Source organism: Cervus canadensis, chromosome 25 (assembly GCF_019320065.1).
Source record: "Cervus canadensis isolate Bull #8, Minnesota chromosome 25, ASM1932006v1, whole genome shotgun sequence".
NCBI classification, from domain to species: domain Eukaryota; kingdom Metazoa; phylum Chordata; class Mammalia; order Artiodactyla; family Cervidae; genus Cervus; species Cervus canadensis.
Genome location: NC_057410.1, coordinates 49369559 through 49394810, shown reverse-complemented (window position 1 = coordinate 49394810; position 25252 = coordinate 49369559). Strand labels below are relative to the sequence as shown.

The 25252-nt window shown below is 37.1% G+C and overlaps 1 protein-coding gene across 1 annotated transcript in view; it reads left to right on the top strand.

Moving 5' to 3' along the window:
* GLIPR1L2 (GLIPR1 like 2) overlaps nt 1-24272 on the top strand; it is a 31618-nt gene extending 7346 nt beyond the window's left edge. Inside the window, exons 2-6 of the mRNA XM_043446479.1 lie at nt 3587-3832; nt 5660-5763; nt 16241-16326; nt 23829-23855; nt 23938-24272. Of these exons, the coding sequence (XP_043302414.1) occupies nt 3587-3832; nt 5660-5763; nt 16241-16326; nt 23829-23855; nt 23938-24272 (798 nt within the window). The remainder of the gene's footprint in view (nt 1-3586; nt 3833-5659; nt 5764-16240; nt 16327-23828; nt 23856-23937) is intronic.
* The last annotated feature ends 980 nt before the right edge of the window (nt 24273-25252 follow it).

Sequence of the window (25252 nt, the reverse complement as noted above, 5' to 3'; positions counted from 1 at the left end):
TACATCATGAGAAGTGCTGGGCTGGATGAAGCACAAGCTGGAATCAAGATTTCCGGGAGAAATACCAGTAACCTCAGATATGCAGATGACACCACCCTCATGGCAGAAAGTGAAGAAGAACTAAAGAGCCTCTTGATGAAAGTGGAAGAGGAGAGTGCAAAAGTTGGCTTAAAGGTCAACATTCAAAAAACAAAGATCATGACATCCAGTCCCATCACCTCATGGCAAACAGTGGAAACAGTGGCAGACTTTATTTTGGGGTGCTCCAAAATCACTGCAGATGGTGACTGCAGCCATGAAATAAAAAGATGCTTACTCCTTGGAAGAAACGTTATAAAGCAGAGACATTACTTTGCCAACAAAGTTCCATCTAGTCAAGGCTATGTTTTTTCCAGTAGTCATGTATAGATGTATAGATGTGAGAGTTGGACTATAAAGAAAGCTGAGCACCAAAGAATTGATGCTTTTGAACCATGGTGTTGGAGAAGACTCTTGAGAGTCCCTTGGACTCCAAGGAGATCCAACCTGTCCATCCTAAAGGAAATCAGTCCTGAATGTTCATTGGAAGAGCTGATGTTAAAGCTGAAACTCCAATACTTTGGCCACATGATGCAAAGAGCTGAGAAGACCCTGATGCTGGGAGGGATTGGGGGCAGGAGGAGAAGGGAAAGACAGAGGATGAGATGGTTGGATGGCATCACCAACACAGTGGAACACGGGTTTGTGTAGGCTTCGGGAGTTGGTGATGGACAGGAAGGCCTGGCTTGTTGCAGTCTATGGGGTCGCAGAGTCGGACACGACTGAGCAACTGAAATGAATTGAGTTGCTCAGTCATCTCTGACTCATTTTGTGACCCCCATGGACTGTAGCCTGCCAGGCTCCACTGTCCATAGGATTTTCCAGCAGGAATACTAGAGTTGGTTGCCATGTCCTTCTCCAGGATATTTTCTGACCCAGGGATCAAACTTGCATCTCCTGCATTGGCAGGCAGATTGTTTACCACTGAGCCACCAGGGATCCCCAAATACTGCATGGTATCATTTATATTTGGAATCTGAAAAAAAAGAAAAAAGGAAAAAGTCAACTCATAGAACCATGACAGTAAATATTCCAGTGGCAGCAATTCCACTTCTAGGTATTTTTCCAAAGGGTGAAAAAAGGAAACACTAATTCAAAAAGGTATCTACACCTTTATTGCACCATTATTCACGATAGCCAAGAAATGGAAGCAACCTACGTGGCCATGGATAGAGGAATGGATGGAGAAGATATGATATATACAATGGTATATTACTCAGCCATAAAAAAGGAGTGAATTCTTGCTATTTGCGACAGCATGGATGGACCTAGAAGGTATTATGCTAGGTGAAATAAGTCAAACAGAAAAAGACAAATACCATACAGAAACAGCCACAGATAAAAAGAAAAACAGATGATTGATTGCTAGAGGAGAGGGCAAGGAATGAGTGAAATAGGTGAGGAAAATTAACAAACTTACAGTGACAAAACATATGAGTAAGGGAAATTAAATGTACTACATGGAAAATATAGTCAATAGTAATGTAATATCTTTGTATAGAGACAGGATGTACCTAGACTTGTTGTGTTGATCATTTTGTAATGTATGGAAATGTCAAACCACTATGTTGTTCTCCAGTAACTGATATATATTGTATGTCAATTATACTTTAAAAAAAAAACTGATAGAAAAAGAGATCAGATTTGTGGTTATTGAGGGTAGGGGAGGGATTGGATGAAAGTGGTAAAAAAGTACAAATTTCCAGTTCTAAGGTAAATAAATCCTAGGAATGTAATGTCCTAATGATTACTATAATTGCTACTGCTGATGTTATCTGAAAGTGTTAAAAGAACAAATTCTGAGTTCTCATCACAAGGGAAAAATTTTTTTTTCTCCTTATTTTATATCTGCATGAGGTAATGGATGTTCACTAAACTTTTTGTGATAATCATTTCATGATGTATTATACAACTCTTTGTGACCCCATGGACTATACAGCCCATGGAATTCTCCAGGCCAGAATCCTGGTGTGGGTAGTCGTTCCTTTGTTCAGGGTATTGTCCCAATGCAGGGATCCAACCCAGGTCTCCCATATTGCAGGCAGATTCTTTACCAGCTGAACACCAGGGAAGCCCATGTATTATGCTATACACCTTAAGTTTATACAGGGCTGTGTCCCAATTATATCTCAATATGAAAAAAAACCCACTTAGAATAGTGATTAGTGCACTATAAGCATATGGTGTGTTGTGTAAGCAATATGCAAAATTAGGTAGTAGAAAGATGGTCCATGGAGCTTTGTCTGTAAATGGTAAAGAATCAGAAGGGCCATCAATAGTGGAATGATAACCTTTATTACATGCTCCTAGCCACACTATGTAATACTATGAAGAGTTTAAAAAAAGTTAGTTAGATCTGTTTGTGCTAATAAGGAATAATCTCTCTGAGTGAAAACTGCATGTGGCAGGCCAATAATATTGTGTGTGGTATGATTAAAACAGTGTAAGGACAAAAATCATAAAATATTCATCTAAAATACCCTAACATATCTTATTTTGGATAGTATGTACATGGAGATAGAACAATGATTACCTTTGGGAAAGAAAATAGTGTGGGAGGCAGGGGATATGCTAAAAGCCTGATTTATTTTCTATAATATACTTTCTGTTTAAACTATTAAACTAACCAAGAAAACTCTAAGGAAATCTTAGTAATGTTTTTAGAAATGTTTATTTTCAAATATACTGTAACGTACATTTTTAGCATGTTGGTTTTAGAACTATTGGTTTTTGTATTTTTGGTTTTTTTTTGTTCTTGTCCTTAACTAAACAATGAACATCATACTAAGCCTCTAAATATGACAGAAGTGCACATTTTTGGATGTTTCCATAAATGGAAGATTGCAGCATCTTGTGACATTTTCTCACATTTTTGGAAACATCCATAAAGCTTTACATGTACCTCCTGTATAATATTGACAAACTACCTCTATATGTTAAAATTATATATACATGTAGGTGTATATATATATGTATGTATTATCCCAGGTTGTTCTAATAACAATAAGCAACTAGAGGACAAAATTTATGTTGACTTCATTTTATTCCTCAAAGTACAACAGTTTGCATATAATCAGTGCTCAATAAATAGTTCTTAAATATGTTAAATTATTGTATTATTATGTATAGAAAGCATGAGGTTAAAAATATGCATTTTCTGAATAGACTGCAGGTAAGAATATTATAATCATTTGCATCATCTAACAATCTGACTTTCTAATTACAAAATATGCATAGGCCTTCATCTCAGGAAATAGTTTTTTCATTTATAATTATCTCAAAACACTTTTCCTCCTTAATAAACTCCACAAATCAGACTCATAGGCACAAAATAAGAATTGTTTTCCTTAAGTCTAACTATGAGAATTCAAGGAAAATAATTTAGAGCACTAAATTATGAAAATAATGAAATAATTATTTCTAATTATAAACTAAATTATAAACTAAATAATGAAAAAGCCTTCATTATTATTATTTTGTTTTCTTTGCCTTTTGCATTTTTTTTCAGACTTGGGATGTAGCTTTGTCACGGACTGCTAGAGCATGGGGGAAAAAATGTGTGTTTGAGCGTAATACTCATTTAGAAGAACTATATATGGCCCATCCTAAATTTAATGGTATTGGTGAAAATATATGGGTCGGCCCTGAAAATGAATTTACTGCAAGTATTGCTATCAGAAATTGGTTTGAGCAGAGGAAAAAGTACGATTTTGAAAGGAACAGTTGCTCTGATAACTGTTCTAACTATCTACAGGTATCTAATTTTATATTATTAATTGTTGACTCCTTAATTGCTTTACTACTAAGTTCTTATTGATTGTTTCGATTTTATAAATAAATTCAAATGGTAAAATTACTACCTCGAATAGAATAAAAATTCTGATTAGTCCTAGATATTGTGAATGTTCATAGTTTCTTCCATTTGCTTGAACCATACAATTAAAACATTCCTTTAAATATATAAATCTAATCTCCATACCCAAAGATGAAAGGTAACTTTCTAAAATAACACATGCTGAAAAAGGAAGTAAACAGTAAATAAAAATTAGTTCTAGTTTATTGACTATTTAAACATAAATAAGAGACTTGATTTTTTTTTTGCATGAATCAGTACACATACTATGGTATATATATGTATGAAAACATTTTAATTGCAAATACATAGTGTTATTTTCCTGCCTCATATCTAACAATTCACCCTTATACTTTGTACTCCAAGAATGCTGAACCACTTTTTATTTCCTGTGCATACATTTATTACTTTATATATTATATTTTTCATAATCATTAATGTATGAATCTAACACTATGCAAAGGGCAGGGACCTTGTCTTCTCATCCATGTATTCTCAACACATTAACATGACATTATTTAGGTCTTCATTAAATATTTGTATCAGGAATCAAGAAACTATTGAATTAACTTCCAAGCTCATTTAAAAGATGATTATTTTTCAATCAGTCAATTCTGATGTAGAACTTAAAATTGTGGAATTTTTTCATGTTGAACTCGTGTCTTTCTGTTCCATCAAATGAATCATGTTTCAGAAAATTTTTTGATCAATTCTTTCTTCTAGAAAATGAGAGGCTCTCTATTATCTTACTCATGTCAAAGCTAAACTCCTTTATATGACTTCAGTACTTCGAGTAAATAACCAAGTCTCCTCCCTGACCTACTCCTCTATATTTTTTCCTCCTTGAATCTAAGTTTCCTAGACACTTTCATCTCCTGCATTTGACTTAACTTCAACTGCTGCAGACATTCTATTCTGTATTCTTTTAATGCATTGCTCTATTTCTTTTGGAGTCACACACTTTTAAAATTGCTAATAGTTATAGAGAAAAGGAAAACAAATGGTTTCTTCCTATTCCACAGAGGTTAACAGAACAATGTTTGTCTTTCTTCACTTAAAAGTATCAGGACAATTAAAGACACATAGGAATTATTTTCTGGCTCTGGAATATCTTTAATTGTTTTCCTATTTTCATTCCAAGACCTGTCTTGCAAGAAATTACTTTATAGGAACCAGCTCTTCTATTCATTTTTTTTTTAATGAAAAGCCCAGACTTTATTTTACTTTATAGTAGAATTTCCTCAATAAAAGAAAAGAAAAATTCTGCAACATTCAATTACTTTCTACTCTTGTATTTCTTTTCCTTTTCGTCTATAATCTTACTGTCCCCTCTTTTTCTTCTTTCTATTCATGACTTCCATTCTTCCAAGGCTTTTTCTCTTCTCATATCCCTCTTCCTCTCTGCCAATAACCTGGAACTCTCAGATTTAACAAAATGTTGAAAATTGATCCTTCCTTCCTTATTCTGGATCAGTTTTTTTCTCATACTTTTTATCCTAAGAATACAGTATTGGTAGAACCTATTGAAATGTTTCTCTAATTACAGTTTTATAAATGCTTAACTAAATTCATGGTAATTTTCTGCCTGCATCCAAATGAAGAATAGTTCATATACCTTGAATTGGTTTGGTTAAAGTTCTGTGTGTATTGAATATACTATTGATTATGCTATGGCAGAGTAAATGTTTAGAATTAAATTATATGTTTTCTTTGAAAATTTTATTTTAGCTTGTTTGGGACAGGTCTTACAAAGTTGGTTGTGCTGTTACTCTATGTTCAAGTATTGGACGCATTAAACAGGCAGCACTTTTCATATGCAACTATGCACCGGGGTAAGTTCCTTTACATTTTTTAAAGAATATTAAAATAAATTGGGGGTTTTTAAAGGATTCCAGCCTCCCTAGAAGTTTGGTTGCACCATATGACTGAGCTTTCAACATATTCTTCTAAATGTCTTTGTGAACTATAAAAGAATTAATTATAAGATAGCAATTAAAGAGTTTATATTGAAATATTTTTAATTCTATACTAAAATGAGTCATAATTTAGGCATACTAATTTTACCTGTAGATAGCCAAATATTAATTCCAAAGGGAGTTTTAAGTTTGATATTATTTCATAGTACCTAGGCTGATTAGGATTTAAATTATTTTCTAAAATTGTTTATTTCCATATTTTTATAAAAAGAAAATAAGATATGTTGAAATGTATGTTGTAAGAATTACATCCAGAGCACCTAAGTTTTATAACATGAAGGACTCTTTTAATTGACTACCCTCTGGAGGTTGCATTATTAGTTGGTGCTAGTCTCATAATTACAAGGAATCATAATAACTCAGAGGTGGAAAAGTATTTCAGAAGTATTTCAGAAGTCTTCTAGTCAAGCTATCCATATGAAACTTGAATTGTTAACACTTGCCATGTAATTATTTACCTATACCCAAAAATTTTCCAATAATGGGAAATAACTACCTTCCAAAATAGCCTCTATTTCTGGAGAACTTTATTGGAAAGCCTCACGTTTCCCTACAGGTCAATAGGATACTATAAATAATGTTAAAATGAATAATTGAAGTGAAAAAAATATCCTAATCAACATGCCAAGAAAAGTTAACTACATACTAGGATTAAGAAGGAACTTCTTAATACATAAATAAAATGCTTCTGAGACTGAGCCAAAAAAAGAAAGGAAAACAGAATAATGATTGCTAATTGATGATTGTATTCCCTTAGAAAGGGGAAACAGTGGAAACAGTGTCAGACTTTATTTTTTGGGGCTCCAAAATCACTGCAGATGGTGACTGCAGCCATGAAATTAAAAAACGCTTACTCCTTGGAAGGGAAAGTTATGACCAACCTAGGTAGCATATTAAAAAGCAGAGACATTACTTTGCCAACAAAGGTAGTCAAGGCTATGGTTTTTCCAGTGGTCCTCTATGGATGTGAGAGTTGGACTGTGAAGAAAGCTGAGCGCCGAAAAATTGATGCTGTTGAACTGTGGTTTTGGAGAAGACTCTTGAGAGTCCCTTGGACAGCAAGGAAGTCCAACCAGTCCATCCTAAAGAGATCAGTCCTAGGTGTTCATTGGAAGGACTGATGCTGAAGCTGAAACTCCAATACTTTGGCCACCTGACGCGAAGAGTTGATTCATTGGGAAAGACCCTGATGCTGGGAGGGTTGGGGGCAGGAGAAGAAGGGGACGACAGAGGATGAGATGGCTGGATGGCATCACAGACTCAATGGACATGAGTTTGAGTAAACTCTGGGAGTTGGTGGTGGACAGGGAGGCCTGGCCTGCTGCGATTCATGGCGTCGCAAAGAGTCGGACACGACTGAGCGACTGAACTGAACTGAACTGAGAAAGGAAAAACAACAGAGCTGTGAGTGTAGGTCGAATTAGATTCAGAAAGCCACTTCCTAAATGGAAGCTTTGCTGACTTTGAACATAGGCATGAAAAACAAATTTGGAATTTAGAGTAATGGCAAAAGTTTTTAGGCTTCTTTCAGTCCTACAAAATGGAAGCATTGGGATGATATCAACTACATGGAATAGCTTTTAAAAGTTGATCTGTCCACTAAGAAGAACAATAAAGACTGACCATGATTAGTTTGTAGTCTTGGAAGAGACTTACAAGTGAACATGTAAACAGGTGATATTTAATTAAATAATGAAATATGCCATAGAATAAATAGGGAATAACTACTATAGAATATAGATAGTATTGTTAGTCGCTCAGTCATGTCTGACTCTTCACAACCCTTCAGACTGTAGCCCGCCAGGCCCCTCTGTCCATGGAATTCTCCAGGCAAGAATACTGGAGTGGTTTGCCATTTCCTTCTCCAGAATATAGATAGGATATCTGTAAAAGGAGGTGGCTTTTGAGCTGAAAGCCAAAAGATGAAGAGATGGCTAAAAAATATTTCAGGTAGAAGCGAGAGCACATACTATAAGATCTCTGAGCTTGAAATGAGTTTAGCGTGTTTGATAAATGAATGATTATGGTTAGAGGTAGAAAGTTAGGTGACAACTAAACCAAATAGGATATCATTGGCCAAGTTAGGATTTGGGGGTTTACTCTACATAATTGGCAAAACCATGGGAAAATTTTAAGCAAGTAAGTGGCATGATCTCAAACTATGATTTGAAAAGAAAAGTAAAAGTGAAAGTTGTTCAATCATGTCCAACTCTTTGTGACCTCATGGACTATGGAGTCCATCGAATTCTCCAGGCCAGAATACTGGAGTGGGTAGCCTTTCCCTTCTCCAGGGGATCTTCCCAACCCAGAGATCCAATGCAGGTCTCCCACATTGCAGGCGGATTCTTTACCAGCTAAGCCACAAGGGAAGTCCTTTGAAAAGAAAACAGTAGAAGATTGCTCTTGCTATTATGGTGAAAATGCAGTATAGGAAAACAAGGGTACAAAGAGAAACAAGCACAATTGGAGACTGTTTCTGTAGTACAGGCGATAGACTTGTATCTTGGGTTAGACTTTTAGTATGTGGATTGGTTTTTATTCAGTTTGGTTCAGCTGCTCAGTCATGTCTGACTCTGCGACCTCATGGACTGCCGCACGCCAGACTTCCCTATCCTTCACCAACTCCTGGAGTTTGCTCAAACTCATAACCATTGAGTCGATGATGCCATCCAACCATCTCATCCTCTGTTGTCCCCCTCTCCTCCTGCCTTCAATCTTTCCCAGCATCAGGGTCTTTTCCAATGAGTCAGTTCTTCACATCAGGTGGCCAAAGGATTGGAGCTTCAGCTTCAGCATCCGTCCTTCCAGTGATTATTCAGGACTGATCTCCTTTAGGATGGACTGGTTGGATCTCCTTGCAGTCCAAGGGACTCTCAAGAGTCTTCTCTAACACCACAGTTCAAAAGCATCAATTCTTTGGTACTCAGCTTTCTTTATGGTCCAACTCTCACATCCATACATGACTACTGGAAAAACCATAGTTTTGATGATACAGACCTTTGTTGGCAAAGTAATGTCTCTGCTTTTTAATATGCTGTCTAGGTTGGTCATAGCTTTTCTTCCAAGGAGTAAGCATCTTTTAATTTCATGGCTGCAGTTACCATCTGCAGTGATTTTGGAGCCACAAAAAATAAAGTCTGTCACTGTTTCCATTGTTTCCCCATCTATTTGTCATGAGATGATGGGACTGGATGCCATAATCCTAGTTTTTTGAATGGTGAGTTTTAAGCCAGCCTTTTCACTCTCCTATTTTACTTTCATTAATAGGCTCTTTAGTTCCTCTTTACTTTCTGCCATAAGGGTGGTGTCATTTGCATATCTAAGGTTATTGATATTTCTCCCAGCAATCTTTATTCTAGCTGGTGCTTCACCCAGCCTGACATTTCATGTGATATACTCTGCATATAAGTTAAATAAGCCAGGTGGCAATATACAGCCTTGACAAACTCCTTTCCCAATTTGGAACCAGTCTGTTGTTCCACGGCCGGTTATAACTGTTGCTTCTTGACCTACATACAGGTTTCTCAGGAGGCAGGTCAGGTCTGATATTCTCATCTCTTGAACGATTTTCCACAGTTTGTTGTGATGCACACAGTCAAAGGTTTTGGTGTAGTCAATAAAGCAGAAGTAGATGTTTTCCTGGAACTCTGCTGCTTTTCCTATGATCCAACAGCTGTTGGCAATTCGATCTCTGGTTCCTCTGCCTTTTCTAAATCCAGCTTAAACATCTAGAAGTTCTCAGTTCACATGCTGTTGAAGCCTAGCTTGGGGAATTTTGAGGATTACTTTGCTGGCATGTGAGATGAGTGCAATTTGCTCTGGGAATGGTTTGAAGTAAACTGCTGCTATAAAGGCCCTGACATAGAAACGAATTGCAGTCCTGAATGAGAGCACCTTACGGAAGAGGAAGTTCCGTGAGTTAATTTAAGTACTAAGATCTAGAGTAATACAGTATTTCAACTTAAGGAAAAGAGCTGACAGAGGAGAGTGAAGAGGCCAGTCAGATACGAGAGAACCAAACAATGCTACTGGTAAGGGTGCTTGGAGTCCACATGAAGAACGTGAGTCGTGATGTCCAAAGTGGTTAGCTGTGTGAGATACTCCTCAAAGAATTACAAAGAAAAATGAGGAAGGAAAGATGACATTTCCATTTGATAAGATGATAGTATTTGTTAACCTTAATAACAGGAGTGACCTGTAGGCAGAGTAGGAGAAGGAGAATAGTGGGCTGAACTGAGAGAGAAGCATTGACATATATATATATATATATATATATTACTGTGTGTAAAATAGATAGCTAGTGCCATGACTATAGTGATAAGATGAACCTACTAGATGTTAGGATTACTCGTCTTTCCACCCATTTGTCCCATAGGCTTCTTTGTCTTGAAATTTTTACAACTATTTTTTCTTTGATACAGACATTGGAAAGTCTACTTACGAAGGATCTAGGTTGGCTCATATGCTAGGCACCTCAGCCCAAGGTTTATTTGATATGCACTCAAAGTAGGCAGTTATAGCTATCTTTCTTAAGAATAGTTGGCAGAAAAATCAGTTCATCACAATCTTATAAAATACTTAGTAGGAGTGAAAATAAGAAAGCCAAATTGAATGTGTAGTGGACTGAATGGTGACCCCCCACTAAAGGATGTATCCAGGTCCTAGTTCACAGAACTTGTGAATATTAACTTATTAATACATGGCAAGAGTGAATACTGCCTTATATGGCAAAAGATATGTTTAAGATAAGGATCTTGAGAGGAGGCACTTATCTTATTCAGGTAGGACCTAAATGCAATTACTCATATCCTCATAAGAGAGAAGGAGAGAAAAAAAAAGAGAGAGAGAAGGAGAAGGAGATTCGGCACTAGACACACAAAAGAGAAAAAGGCAGTGTACTGTGGAGGGGGAGGTTGGAGTGACATATTCAGAAATCAAGGAAGTCCTGGAGCCACCGGAAGCGGAAGTGGAAGAGTCAAGGAATTGTCTCTGTGAGCCTTTGAAGGGAGCAAAGTCCTGACAGCACCTTGATTTTGGACTTCAGACCTCCAGAACTGAGAAAACAAATTTCTATTGTTTTAAACCACCCAGTTTGGGCAATTTGTTAAAGTAACAACAGCAAACTAGTACAGAATGGAAGCATAAAATAGATTTGGCAATAGGGAAAATATGAGTCAATGACAATCTTGAAAATTTTCATAACACAAGGATGGAGAATAGAAGTAAAAATATATGGAAAAAGAAAGGAACCATGTAGGGTGATAAATCTATAAATTAGTGGGAGGGGGATCGGGATGGGGAATACATGTAAATCCATGGCTGATTCATGTCAATGTATGGCAGAAACCACTACAATACTGTAAAGTAATTAGCCTCCAACTAATAAAAATAAATGGACCAAAAAAAAATCTATAAATTAGTGCTCCTAAAGAACAGAAAATAAATGGAACAGAAATAATAATCAGAGAAAAGAAAACAATAAGCAAAAGAAAAGAATCTATAGAGAGTAGAGTCTATAGAGAATATATAAAGCTTAAAATAGCTTATAATGTATCAGAAAAAGTGAACTGAAGCAGTATTTACATATGTCATTTCCTAGTGATTATTTTCAATTTCAGAGGTAACAACTCATACATTTCTGGGAATTCCCTGGTGCTCCAGTTAAGATTCCACACTTTCACTGCTAAAAGCATAGGCTCTGTCCCTGTTCAGGGAAATGAGATCCCACAGGCCTTGTGGTGTGATCAAAAAATAATAAAATTTTAAAATAATACATTTCTAAGCAAAACACAGTGAAGTAAAATAAAACAGCATTAATTAGATTAGCCTTGAGTTTAAATATTGAAGGGGGCCGCAGTCAAAGATGAGCTTTAGAATTTAAACTTAAGTGATAATTTTATTCACAGAGCTAGGAAAAGATGTAGGGTGGAGGAAAAAAATTGGTTGTTATTAGACATGCTGCATCTGCCTGCAGGATCTTTTATTTATTTAAATACATTTGTAGTAGGTGCATTTAAGCAATAACTAAGCAATAGAATTCCACATTATTTTCATTGTGTCTATCCTGAAAACACTTGTAGACCATTGGGAAAGAAATTAAAAAAAAATACACAACATTAACCAAATACACCCAATATCTGTATTTTAAATAGAAAAGAGTTGCTGTAAAAGCAGGTATGAAATCATGGGCTGGGAAAAAAGACATTAACAAGGGATGTCTGGGTTGAGATTGGAGAAGTATTCAAGAAATTTCTAGAAGGTGATAATAATAAGATTTGTAGTTTATTGTTTTAAATAATCCAAGAGAGGAAATAGTCAAGGAATATTCTCACATTTATGACTCAGTCACGAATGGAATTGGCATTAATTGCAAAGGGGAACAAGGGACCTTTTGGGAGGAAAGATGATGAGTTCCATTTTATACATAATGACTTTGGGTTGGCTGTGAAATACTCACCTTGCGATGTTTATTAAGCAGGTGGTTATTTAGGTCAGAAACTCATGAGTGTGGAATGGCATAGAACATATATTTGGAGTGCTAGAATACATAGGGCAATTTAAATCATGGGAGTAGATGAGGCTGCTTAGCAAGAGAGCATAGGCTGAGAAGACAAGAGGCTGTGGGGAATGTCATGCCAACATTTAAGGGTGGTTAGTGAAACGTAAGTGGGAGAGGCGACCAAAGAAGAGGAGCCAGACAGGTAGGAAAAAAGGCAGAAGAGTATGGGATCAGTCAAGGTGTGGGGAAAGGATATTTTTAAAAGGATGAATTTATCGATAATTTCAAATTCTAAGAGGTCAAGCAAAGTCAGGACTTAAAAATATCAGATCTGAAGAGAAGTTCATTGGTAAACATAAGAAAAGCTGTTTCTGTGGAGCAGAGGAAATTGGTGCTAGGATGGAATGAACTTAGAACTGTTTTTTGTTTTTATTTTGTTTCATTTTTAAAATGGAGAAGATGTGAACATACTTAAATATTGACATGAAGGCTGTAATACAGAATAAAAGTAATTCTTTATGAAGAATAAAAGCAGTGTACATGTAAAGATACAAGTCCCTGAGAAAACAGAAGAGTTTAAAAGAGATTAGCCTTAGAAAGAATGAGGAGCAATTCTTCAGTTGTACCATAAAGGCAAGAAAGAAGGGGTAGGTATATTTCACAAATTTAGCGACAGAAAACTTCTCAAGTTCCAATGTAAGGGCTGTTATGTTTCTTTGTGAAGTGGCATACATCATGTCCTAAGAATAAAGGGGAAGACAGTGAAACAAGAATTTTGAGGACTGAGAAGATTTGAAATAGCTATTATGGAAAATGAGAGAGGAAGCTGAATAGAGAATGATAGAAATATTCTCCACCTAATTTAATGATTTTCCTCAGCAACACCCAGCAGCCCTGAAGCAGGGATGGAGCATGCAGACAGTAAGATTCCTTCACTTTTCCCAACATGAAGGTTTTGTCAGGTGGCTGTAAAGGAAAATAGTGCAAGAGAGTTTCAGGTTTTTAGCTAAAGAGTATGCAAAGTGATGAATCTAAACTGGATCAAGAAGAGACAACATGATGGATAGGGAGAAAAATAGGAGAGAAAGTAGACTTGTGGAACCAGTGAAATTAATGGACAAGAGTGACAGGAGTAAATGAATTAACAACCTGGAAAGATAGGAGGTTGCAGTCAATGAGTGGAATATGTTATTTTCGTGAGTTCAGAAGTAGAGAAGTTTTAGGAGATTACAAGATCTAGGATGTGGCTACAAAAGTGACAGTTTTGGAGCATTAGGAAGTTTTATGATGGTGAAGATGTCCAGTAACATAGAGACCAAGTTATTGGCTACTGCAATCATCTACGTCCCAAATTTGTAGATGATGGCAAAATTGTGACTGAAAAGCAGACTGAGTCAGATAACAACATGAGTAAGGAGGCCTGATCAGAAGGAAGATGATATCTTAGGGAAGATGAGAAGATTGGTACAGCTACATAATATCAGCCTCAAAGAAGCGTTAATGGTGTTTGTGGTTCCTAGTCCTTTAAGTGCAAGATGTGAAAGTAAAGGGAGGAGACCAACTGATTTTCACAGGAAGAGATATTAATCCAGATAGCTTTGCACATACAAGGACAATTTGAGGCAGGAAAGAACAGAGTCCTTGACCTTGACCTTGACCTTGAATACATCCAAGAAGTAGTTATGAAGTTTTTGGCAAATACAAATAGGTGAATTGGAAGGAGTGCCAGATAGAATCTCTAAAAGATAATCTTCTTTGCTGCTTATTGCATTGTATTTTTCTCTAGCTTATTGTGATAGACTCTTTAAGTCTACTTAGAAACCTGTAGATATCTGGATATGAATCAGAAGCCAGAACTATGACATTTCTCAATGTTATAAAGATAGTAATTCCAATTGCAGTTGTGAACTTGTACAGAAGGGTGCCAGATAGAATCTTTAAAAGATAATCTTTGCTACTTATTGCATTGTATTTTTCTCTAGTTTATTGGGATAGTCTATAGATTCAGACTCAGACTGCTTTAGGTTAAACTTTTTAGAAACTCAGAACAAGGGGAAGATTAACATGAAAGCTTGGCATTTCTGACTACCTAATATAAATACCTTTATAATCTTATCTTTGAAAAAGAAGGCCCACTGTATTCTAGCACAGTGTGAATTTATTTATTTTGATTAATTAATATATTTATTTATATATTTATTTGCCTTTGCAGAGTTATTCCAGGCCAGAGTTATCAGACATTATGGTCACAGGGTCATTGGCCTATGTTCCAGATGTTTAAAGGCCGTCTTTATAGCGAGTAGCTCTGCATTGGTACAGGAAAAAAGGTTCCCTCATCCCAGTGGTTTTACAACGGGATAAGCTCTTTTGTGTTGGAGGCATCTGTTTCAGTGAAAAAGGGTTAACACAATAAAAGTAGTGTAGGATATTAGGTAAAGGTGTAGATCAATTCTTGGATTTCTTGATGGCTAGTATTCCGGCTGGGATCCAGACAGAATCCATTTCCTCCTTGAAATAGTTTGATTGTGGAACAGTCTTTTGCAACCCCATGGACTGGAGCCCGCCAGGCTCCTCTGTCTGTATTCTCCAGGCAAGAATACTGGAGTGGGTTGCCATGCTGTTCTCCAAGGGATCTTCCTGAACCAGGGATTGAACCCAGGTTTCCTGCACTGCAGGGAGATTCTTTACTGTTTGAGCTGTCAGAGTAGTCCTAGAGAATGATGCATGATCTGCAAATAACACCAGATCTCTGTATTTCCTTGATGGACTCGAAAATTTGCCATTAGGGGATATCAGATAGTTTTTGAATGTCTATTTCCAAGGTTTGCCATTCTTCTAAATAGCCCAGAATGGCCAAGGACTTAAATGCCTAATGTTTGTTTCCATGACTTGCAACTATACACTGAGTAAACAGCCTTGTTTAAATAGCCACAAATAATGACCATCTCCTCACTCAAAAACATCTTTTACCCATTTATCTTCTTATTCTAAACATCTTATACTAAGCTTCCCAATTCATACCTATTTTAGGGCACCATCCTAACTTGGGCTTTCCTGGTGGCTCAGACGGTAAAGAATCTGCCTGCATTGCAGAAGACCTGGGTTCGATCCCTGGGTCAGGAAGATCCCCTAGAAGAGGAAATGGCAACCCACTCCAATATTCTTGCCTCGAGACTCTTATGGTCAGAGGAACCTGGCAGGCTATGGTCCATAGATAGGGTTGCAGAGTCGGACACGACTAAAGTGACTTAGCAGCTTCCTATCTTAGCTCTGGGCAATTGATGTAATATTTTTTTAACTTCTCCCCTGTGCTCTGTACAGTGGATTAAACCAACTTTCTAAAATCCCATTTTCCTTTATTTGCATGTTTATACACTTATATATTTCTCATGATTACCTCACAATAATCATGCAGCTGGATCTTTGGAATAATAGGCATTTCAGGATTTTACAAATGCTCCAAAAAATTAATATATCATTCATACATAGCTTTTTGTATATTTAAGCCAACCAGAAAACAATTAGTTATGAAGCATTCTGTAACATCCACTTTTTAAAGGAAAATTTTGCTACAAATGAAAATGAAAGAAGCTTTAAAACTCCCTCAAATTTAAATTACAACACTTTGTTTAAGAGTCATGGGAATTAGTTTCAGAACAGACTATTTCTAGGGAGAAAAATAGGGAAGATTACATATCCAATTTAAGTACTTTCTTGAGTCCATTTTTTAAATGAAATAACCTTTATAAATTAACTAAAAATCCAGTAACCATATTATTTAGATAACATGAAACTTGAGACTTTTTCTAATAAGATGCTTCTGCTTTTTTGTAGAGGAGGTCTGTCAAGAAGGCCTTATCAACGAGGATTAATGTGTTCTCAATGTGACGGCTATGACAGATGCACAGATTTTCTATGCAGTAAGCTAAAGAAAATAACTGAAACATGAAAAAATTCCATAATGCATTGAATGACAAGAAAAGGAAGTGGTGAACACTAGTCTTTCATTGTCATGTTAATATTGTTCCTTAGATCAGAAAGGTATTGTTATATTATCAAAGGTGGTATCAAACAGTATCATCTTTAGATTTTTTTAAACTGCACAGCCTTTTCTGCCCTCTCTAACTCTTATTCCTGCCCCTAAGGACATACTAGAATATCTGAAAGAAGGAATGAGAACTAACAGTTTTACTCTGAAGAAAAGCTTTGCATCTAATTCCTGAAATAGCAGCCTGTTTGAGAATGACTGCTGTAAAGAATAGGATATTCTAAAACATTTATAAAAAAAAGAAAAAAGAAGTAAAATAGCAAATGGTTAATATAATAGCCTTTTACTTTTGTTTTTCCCCCAAAATATTCAGAAGATAAAACTAGAAAATGTTTTATTAATAAATTTTTCTTTTCATTTTTCTAAATATGACAGCATATAACCCAAGATGCTTACAGGAATGTGGTAGGGAGTAAATTCAGACAGGGGCATATTATGCTTTTGTGTTAAAGAAACTAGTGATCAATTTCATTATAATGCCACTGCTGGAGTGATCCACTGTAACATTTCTTCCCTTGCTTCATCTGAATCAAGATGCAAAACCTTGCTCTTCCTCTTCCCTTTTTCTTTCTCTTCCTGGGAATATCCAGACCTAAAACCGTTGGGTAGGTCAGAAAGAGGCAGACATCCACACAGAGGGAGACATGTTGCACCTAAGCAAGAAGACCAGGAATTCGTACATGATGCGGTGGGCGTGAGGAGAGAGCCTAAGTGGGGTGTGGAAAGCTAGCGCCCTCACAGGGTGAGGGGAGCGCGCCTGCTTGAGATCAGGCCCGGGACCCCAGATCAGAGTCCCAGACCAGACCTAGGGTCTGGACCCCAGGTCAGAGTCATGGCTTGTCCATGCCGGCATGGCTTGCTACGTAGCGTCACAGACCAGGCACGGTGGGGATAGGACCACCCGGGGTGGGAGGGAGACGCCTGTGTGTGTGTGGATCAGTCTGACCAGGTGGGGAAGGCATCCCTGGAGGTCTGGTCTGGACCTGTGTGGGAGCCCAGGCAGAAAGGGGGGAAGATTCACGTCTAGGGCTGACCTGAAGAGAGGTGTTAAAAAGGAAGCAGCTAAGGGGGCCTCTGCATTTGAGGGCAGTCTCCTCACACTAGGTATCAGAGTCCAAACTAGGTGAGGAAGCTTTTAATGTTGGGGGAGGTGGCTTGGCATGGGAGGGGTCAGAGCCCTAGTGGGGTGAGAAAGGAATCCATATGTTGGAGAAGCCCAAAGCTAACTTTCAGAGTCTGAGCAGGGTGGGAGAGGGACCCAAGTAGAGGATCAGCCTGTGGCTTGCCAGATTAAATGCTAGGCATCCAGAGGAGGAGGGAGAGAGATGGACTGGGTGTTTGAGGTTGGTAGATGGAAGCTATACATTTAAAATAAACAACAAGGTCCCAATGTATAGCACAGGAAACTATATTGAATATCCTGTGATAAACCATAATGGAAAAGAATATAAAAAATAATTTATATATGTGTTTAACTGAGACACTTTGCTGTACCACAGAGATTGGCACAACTTTTAAAATCAACTGCACTTCAATTTAAAAAATTTGAAATGCTAGGCATCCAGTTAAAATTGAATTTCAGAAAAACAAAAGTATTTTTAGTATAAATCTATCCCAAATATTACATAGGCTATACTTGTACTAAAACATGTCTCTTGTTTTCTGAAATTTGAATATAACTAGGCATCCTATATTTTTATTTGCTGAATCTGGCAACTCTACTGCCCCGATGTGGAGTATCAGAGGCCAAGCAAGAAGAGGGAGCAGAAGCAGTGATGGGAGATTAGAAGCTTATTGGAAACTGAAAGTGAAAGTCTCTATCTAACTCTTAACTCTTCGCGACCCCATATGGACTGTAGCCTGCCAGACTCCTCTGTCCACGGAATGCTCCAGGCCAGAATACTGGAGTGGGTAGCCGTTCTCTTCTCCAGGGGATCTTCCCAACCCTGGAATCAAACCCAGGTCTCCTGTATTGCAGTCGGATTCTTTACCATCTGAGCTATCAGGGAAGCTCAGAAGCATACTGGAGGATAGATCAAATAAGCAGATAGATTAAGGATAATGGAGCTGATTTTCTCACTGTCAGAGGATGGCATATGAATATGTAAAGGAGGAAAACAAGCTCAAATCTTTTGGTGATGATTTGGAATTAGAGTTACTGGAACTTAAGAGTTTCAATAAATATAAATAAACATAAATGTAAATATTTATATATGTATGTATCAATATACATTTATTCCCTAGCTCTGAGACAGCCTTGGAACAGCGTCCTCTCAGCCCTAAAGCAACGGGGGCTTCCCAGGTGGCGCTAGTGGTAAGGAACTTGCCTGCCAGTGCAGGAGATGTAAGAGATGCGAGTTTGATCCCTTGGTGAGGAAGATCCCCTAGGGCATGGCAACCCACTCCAGTATTCTGGCCTGAAGACTTCCATGGACGGAAGAGTCTCATGGGCTACAGTCTATGGGGTTGCAAAGAGTCAGACATGACTGAGCGATGCAATGAGCACAATTGTACTCAGACCTTGGTTTCTAAATTCCTGTCAGCACTAAAGGGAGCCAGGACTCTCTGGAGAAAGGTCAGATTCCAGGGCTGGGGCAGGAGAAACATGAAATAAACCCAAAACATCTTTTTCTACCTGAAAGCAAGGAAGTGCTCAACGGATGGTGGAGACATGTAACATAAAGGACACAGAAGCCATCTTAAAGGGCTTTTACTGGTCAAACCTGGACAATTTCAGCACCAAAATAATGATAATAGTAGTCAGTTATAACTCACTGGATAAAACAGGATGCTATAATTCATACTGATATAAATTAATAAGTGAATAAATTAAAAGTTGTATGAGAAACAGTTTATTTGCATAGTTCGGAAGTAAACTCCTCATAGAGGTACTTCGTTAGGGGTAAAAACTAACTCCACAATGGAGGAGCCTGGCAGACACAACCTAACAAAATGATCAAAGTGAATATCACTGGCAACAGGAAGTATCAAAAACAAAACCCTGCACCACCTAAGAGAATGCAATGAGGAGAGCATGTCATCACTTGTGTGGTATTCCTACCAAAGATGCATAACCTAACCCAGCCACAAGGAAGCACCAAATAAATCAAAATCCAGATTTGTTTAAAAACTGGGGCTAGATCGATACATAGATATTTAAATAAACCAAAATCCAGATTTATTTAAAAACTGAGATATAGATATTTAAAGAAATAACTAAAAACTTCAGAAATAGAAATTCTTGAATGTGCATACTATAGAATGTAAATTGGCATAGCCACTATGGAAAATAATATGGAAGTTCACCCAAAATTAAAAATACAACTAATGTGTGTGTGTGTGTGTGTGTGTGTGTGTGTGTGTGTACACATGCACATTCAGTCATGTCTGACTCTTTGTGACCCCATGAACTATAGCCTGCCAGTCTCCACTGTCCATGGAATTTTCTAGGGAAGAATAGTAGAGTGGGTTACCATTTCCTACTCCAGAGGCTTTTCCCAACCCAGGGATCGAACCCACTTCTCACGCATGTCCTGTATTGACAGGCAGATTCTTTACCACTGCACCACCTGGGAAGCCTTATAACTACCATATGATCCAGCAATTCCACTTGTAGGCATTTATCCAAAGAAAATGAAAACACCAATTTGAAAAGATATATACACTGCCATGTTTACTGCAGCATTATTTATACTGGTCAAGACATGGAAATAACCTTAGTGTCCATTAGTGGATAAATGGGTAAAGAAAATGCGATATATATGCACAATGCAGTATTATTTATCCATGAAAAAGAAGGAGAACTTGCCACTTGTGACAATATGAATGGACTCTGAGGGCATTACACTAAGTGATATAAGAGAAAGACAAATACCGTATGAACTCACTTGTATGTGGAATTAAAAACAAACAAAAAAACCAAGCTTGCAGATATGAATAGATTAGTGGTTGCCAGAGGCAAGTGAATGAAATGGATGAAGGGGGTCAAAAGTAAAAAATTCCACCTCCAGTTATAAATAAGTCAAAAGGATATAATAATGAACATCATGTGACTATAGTTTATAATACTGTATTACATATTTGAAAGTAGCTAAGAGAGTATATCGGAGAAGGCAATGGCACCCCGCTCCAGTACTCTTGCCTGGAAAATCCCATGGACGGAGGAGCCTGGTGGGCTGCAGTCCAATGGGGTCGCTAAGAGTCAGACACAACTGAGCGACTTCACTTTCACTTTTCACTTTCATGCATTGGAGAAGGAAATGGCAACCCAGTCCAGTGTTCTTGCCTGGAGAATCCCAGAGATGGGGGAGCCTGGTGGGCTGCCATCTATGGGGTTGCACAGAGTTGGACACGACTGAAGTGACTTAGCAGCAGCAGCAAGAGAGTATATGTTAAAAGTTCTCAAGAAAAAAAGATTTTGTAACTATGTATACTAATGAATGTAAACTGGACTTATTGTGATCATGTCACAAAATATACAAATGTCAAATCATGTTGTGTGTTGTAACAAGTGATTTATGTCACTTATACTTCAATTTTAAATAAAATAAAAACCTTGTAAAGAAAAAAGGTATATACTACGTGCCATAAAAAGTGACAGAAAGTAGTCACCATTTGGACATTGCATAATAAGTAAGAAGAAAAAAAGAATCCTTTAAGCATCTAAGCAAAAATGTAAAATTATTTATTAAAGAGTTTAACAGTCAAACTCTTTTTGAAGAAAAGAGAAAAATTAGCCTCCCTAAGTATTCTGACAGTACAGTGTTCAGAGTGAGAAATATGCCGTAAACTCTCAGGTAGTGAAGATCAAAGAAGGTGCCACGAAAAAGCAGAGGAAAATAGCTAAAATGTCAGGGAAGCAGACTCTTAGCCTGGGGCACCAAAATAGGTGATTCTCAAAAGCTTACCGGAAAATTGCTGCAATTTTTAAGAATCTTTGAGAAAGCTCCCACAAACTGTATTCAGCAGCAAAGCATTAATTTCCCATTCTACCAAAGAGGTAACTGTGAATCTCAAATCCATTTAGGTCTCTGGCCAGCAGCTACTTCTGAAGAATAATGATCTCTACTTCTTTCAAATAGTCCAAATTTCACTAGCAGTCCTGTCTTTCACAAACTCAAACCTGAAGCTTTTGGGCTTTCCCAGTGGCTTAGCAGCAAAGAATCTGCCAGCAGTGCAGGAGATGCGGTAGGGAAGATCCCCTGGGGGAGGAAATGGCAACCCACTCCAGTATTCCTGCTGGGAAAATCCCATGGACAGGGAAGCCTGGTGGGCTGCAGTCCATGGGTTGCAAGGAGTCAGACATGACTGATATACTTATGTGATAGTAATGCCATACTGGCAACTGACAATCCTGCAGAGAGGAGAAAAATCCAGACCAGCCTCAAACTTCTCTACAATAACAGTAAAACCTAAGGGTCAGTGGAGTGATGTCCTTAATACAAGTGTCAACCAAGAATTTGTATAGAGCCCAAACTTTCATGTATAAGCAAATAGACATATACTGTGGAAACATGCAGTAACTTGTGGTATATAGTCCTCATAAGCACTTCAATAAACTACTAGAGAATGGCTTTCACCAAAAAAGATAAATGGTAAAGCAAAACACTGCACTGAAAGAACTATCCTCAAGCACTGAATCTTAATTGATAGACAAAGATTAAAACAAACCTGAAGGTTATAATTATAAAACAAACTGTATGGGTAGTAAAATCTGGTGATATACAAATAATATAATTCATAAAACTTGGGAAGAGAAGAGAGAAGTAGGAAAAAAACACGCTTAATTTCATCATCTTTTATAGCCAGGGATCAAACCATATTATTTACAGAAGATAAATCAAACAATAGCGATGTTAGTAAATTTAAATGTATTTAAATCAAGTACAAAAGTAAAAGAAGAATGTAATCAATGAAAATTAGTGATGAGAACTAAAGATACAAAGAAATGTACTGATTGCATCATTGCTCAAAATAAGCAATAAATAAATACACATACACCAAAGGGCTTCCCTCATAGCTTAGTTAGTAAGGAATCCGCCTGCAATGCAGGAAACCCTGGTTCAATTCCTGGGTCAGGAAGATCCCATGGAGAAGGGATAGGCTACCCACTCCAGTATTCTTGGGCTTCCTCTGTGGCTCAGCTGGTAAAGAATCTGTCTGCAATGCAGAAGACCTGGGCTGGATCCCTGGGTTGGGAAGATCCCCTGGGAAAGGGAAAGGCTACCCACCCCAGTATTCTGGCCTAGAGAATTCCATGGACTGTATATAGTCCATGGAGTCAAAGAGTGACAAAATACGACCGAGTGGCTTTGACTTTCACTTTCCAACAAAAGGAAGTAGAGAAAATACAGACTGACTGTACTGTAAAAGATTTTTTTGTGTTTTGGCCACACTGTATAGCATGTGACGTCTTACATGCTACCCTACCAGGGATCGAACCTGCAATGTAAAGCTCGGAGTCTTAACCACTGGACTGCGAGGCAAGTTCCAGTGAAAGATTTTCTAAAATAGAAATTATTTCATAAAATATGAAGTAATAAATAATACCAAAACAGAAGGCTAGCATAGCTTCAGAAATCCAACAGATAGCTTCAGTTCATCTCCAAGGTGCCTGAGGAGTGATTTCTAAATTTTCCTCTAAGATTTGCATCATTGCAAGACAAAGCCCTGGTTGACATTAAGGTATCTATGGGTGAAACTGCATTTATCCTTCCAGTCTCCTTCCTAGTGGAATCTGGGAGTGATTGTTTGAACTTCTCTGCCCAAATGAGCAAAGGAATGGAAATTTATTTCCTGAAACATATTGTGATAGCATTGGTCTAGATAGCAAAAACAAGGAGTACCGGGCTCTGTAGCTAACCTTGCCATCTATGAGATGAAGAGCAGCCAAAAGCTTCTGAAAATAAAAATTAAATGAGGAAAATGAATAGATTCAGAGGACTAATTTTGAATGATCTTGGGGGGGTGTGGGGAGAAGAGAGATTAAAAATAAGCTAATACAATATTAAATTAACTGTACTTCATTTTTTAAAAAGGATGCAATGGAATTCTAGAATGTTGAAGCTGGAACAATCTTTGGAAAGCAGAAGTGAAGGTGTTTATATAAGTTAACAGCATGATTAAGAAACAGAATAAGTACTGGAATCCATACCTCTTCTTCCTATACTTCCATGCTTTCTCTAGCAGACCAGGAAAATCTACTGAAAGAAATATGTTGTACCTTACAATTGGCTACTGGTTGAAGGGGGGACATTAAAGATGAAGGTGTGAAAACTAGAAGAATAACATTATTATTGTTGGGGAAAGTATCATATATTCTAGAAAAAGAAGAAATTTTATATAATTATTTGTGAACTTTCTTTTTCTTTCTAGGCAATGCAGATCGTGACCAAGCCATATGTATGTATTGTTGTCCTTTATTTCTTGAATGATTTAACTACTTCATGTGAAATCCAGCTTTCAATTACTTCTTTATTTACAGATTACCGATATTGGTATCCAAGATGGGAAGTACCCCGGCCAATTGTGTGTGATCCACTGTGCTTATTGGTTTTATTAGTGAGAATGCTGTGTTTTTCACTCAGTGCCACAATTGTCTTGATAATACAGTCTTATTTTCCAAATATATTAGTGGAAGAAGAGATGGTTTTTACCCCTGTGGAAACTGGGTCAGCAAAAGAGGGGGGAAAGAAAGAGAAGGAGGTGGAGGAGGAGGAGCAGGAAGAGGAGGAAGAGGAGGAGGAGGAGGAGGGGGGCGGAGAGGAGAGGGAAGAAGAGGAAGAGGAGGAGGAGGAGGAGGAAAAAGAGGAGGGATAAGACTTACCACTCTCATAGGATAAAATTGTAATATAAAAAAAGACAAAAAATAAAAAGCACTGGGAAAAAAACCCACTGAGCTTTAACAAAAAATAATATGCACAAACCACTACTGTAATACCTTTTGTTCCCTTCTCTTTCCCATATTTATTGAAAAAACTTAAATTTGAAAAACAAAAAAAAACATGTATTTTGTAATAAGCACTATAAACCAAGTTCTTGCACACTGAGAACAAATAAAGACATGATGACAGAAATGCTAAACAAAAATTTGACCAGTCTAATTAATCTTAAGCTTTCACTATATTATTCTGATAAAAGATGAAATTTCTACTTTCTAAATATGTTTCTGTCTCTGTATTTTAAATATTTTTTAAATGGGTCAAAAAATTTCTCAAGTATTAAACAAGATGATACATGTAATGTGTTTAGGACCATTCCAAGTTCAGGACAACCATTTGATAACTTTTGATTTTGTTGTTTTTATCACTCCTATCATAATTATTACTCATGGTGGTGATGATGATGGTGATACTTTACATGTGTTATCAAGACGTCTAATTCCATTATTTATCTCTGTAGTATATGTGTTTAGAATGGTGTAAGTGGTATTTGTACATGCTGTTAGCATACAACTTTATTATTTCTACTTCATGCTCAGTATTTCAAAAGCTTTACTGTAATTCTTTACTAGACTATATAATTTGTTGACACCAAGGGCTAATAAATGTCAAAAGTTTAATTAGTTGTAACAGAGCAATCTGGCTGCTTCCAAATTTATGTTAAAAATAAAATAATTTTTTATAATAGTTATCTACTTATTATATATAGTAAAAGTTCATAAGTTAGTAATATAAATTAGTTACTTACCACTTGTAGTACTAATAAATGAACTGAGTAAAAATACCTAAAATAAGCAAAATATATCAAATGGTGTAAACTTTTTACTTACTAACTGTATTATATTAAAAGTGAAAGTG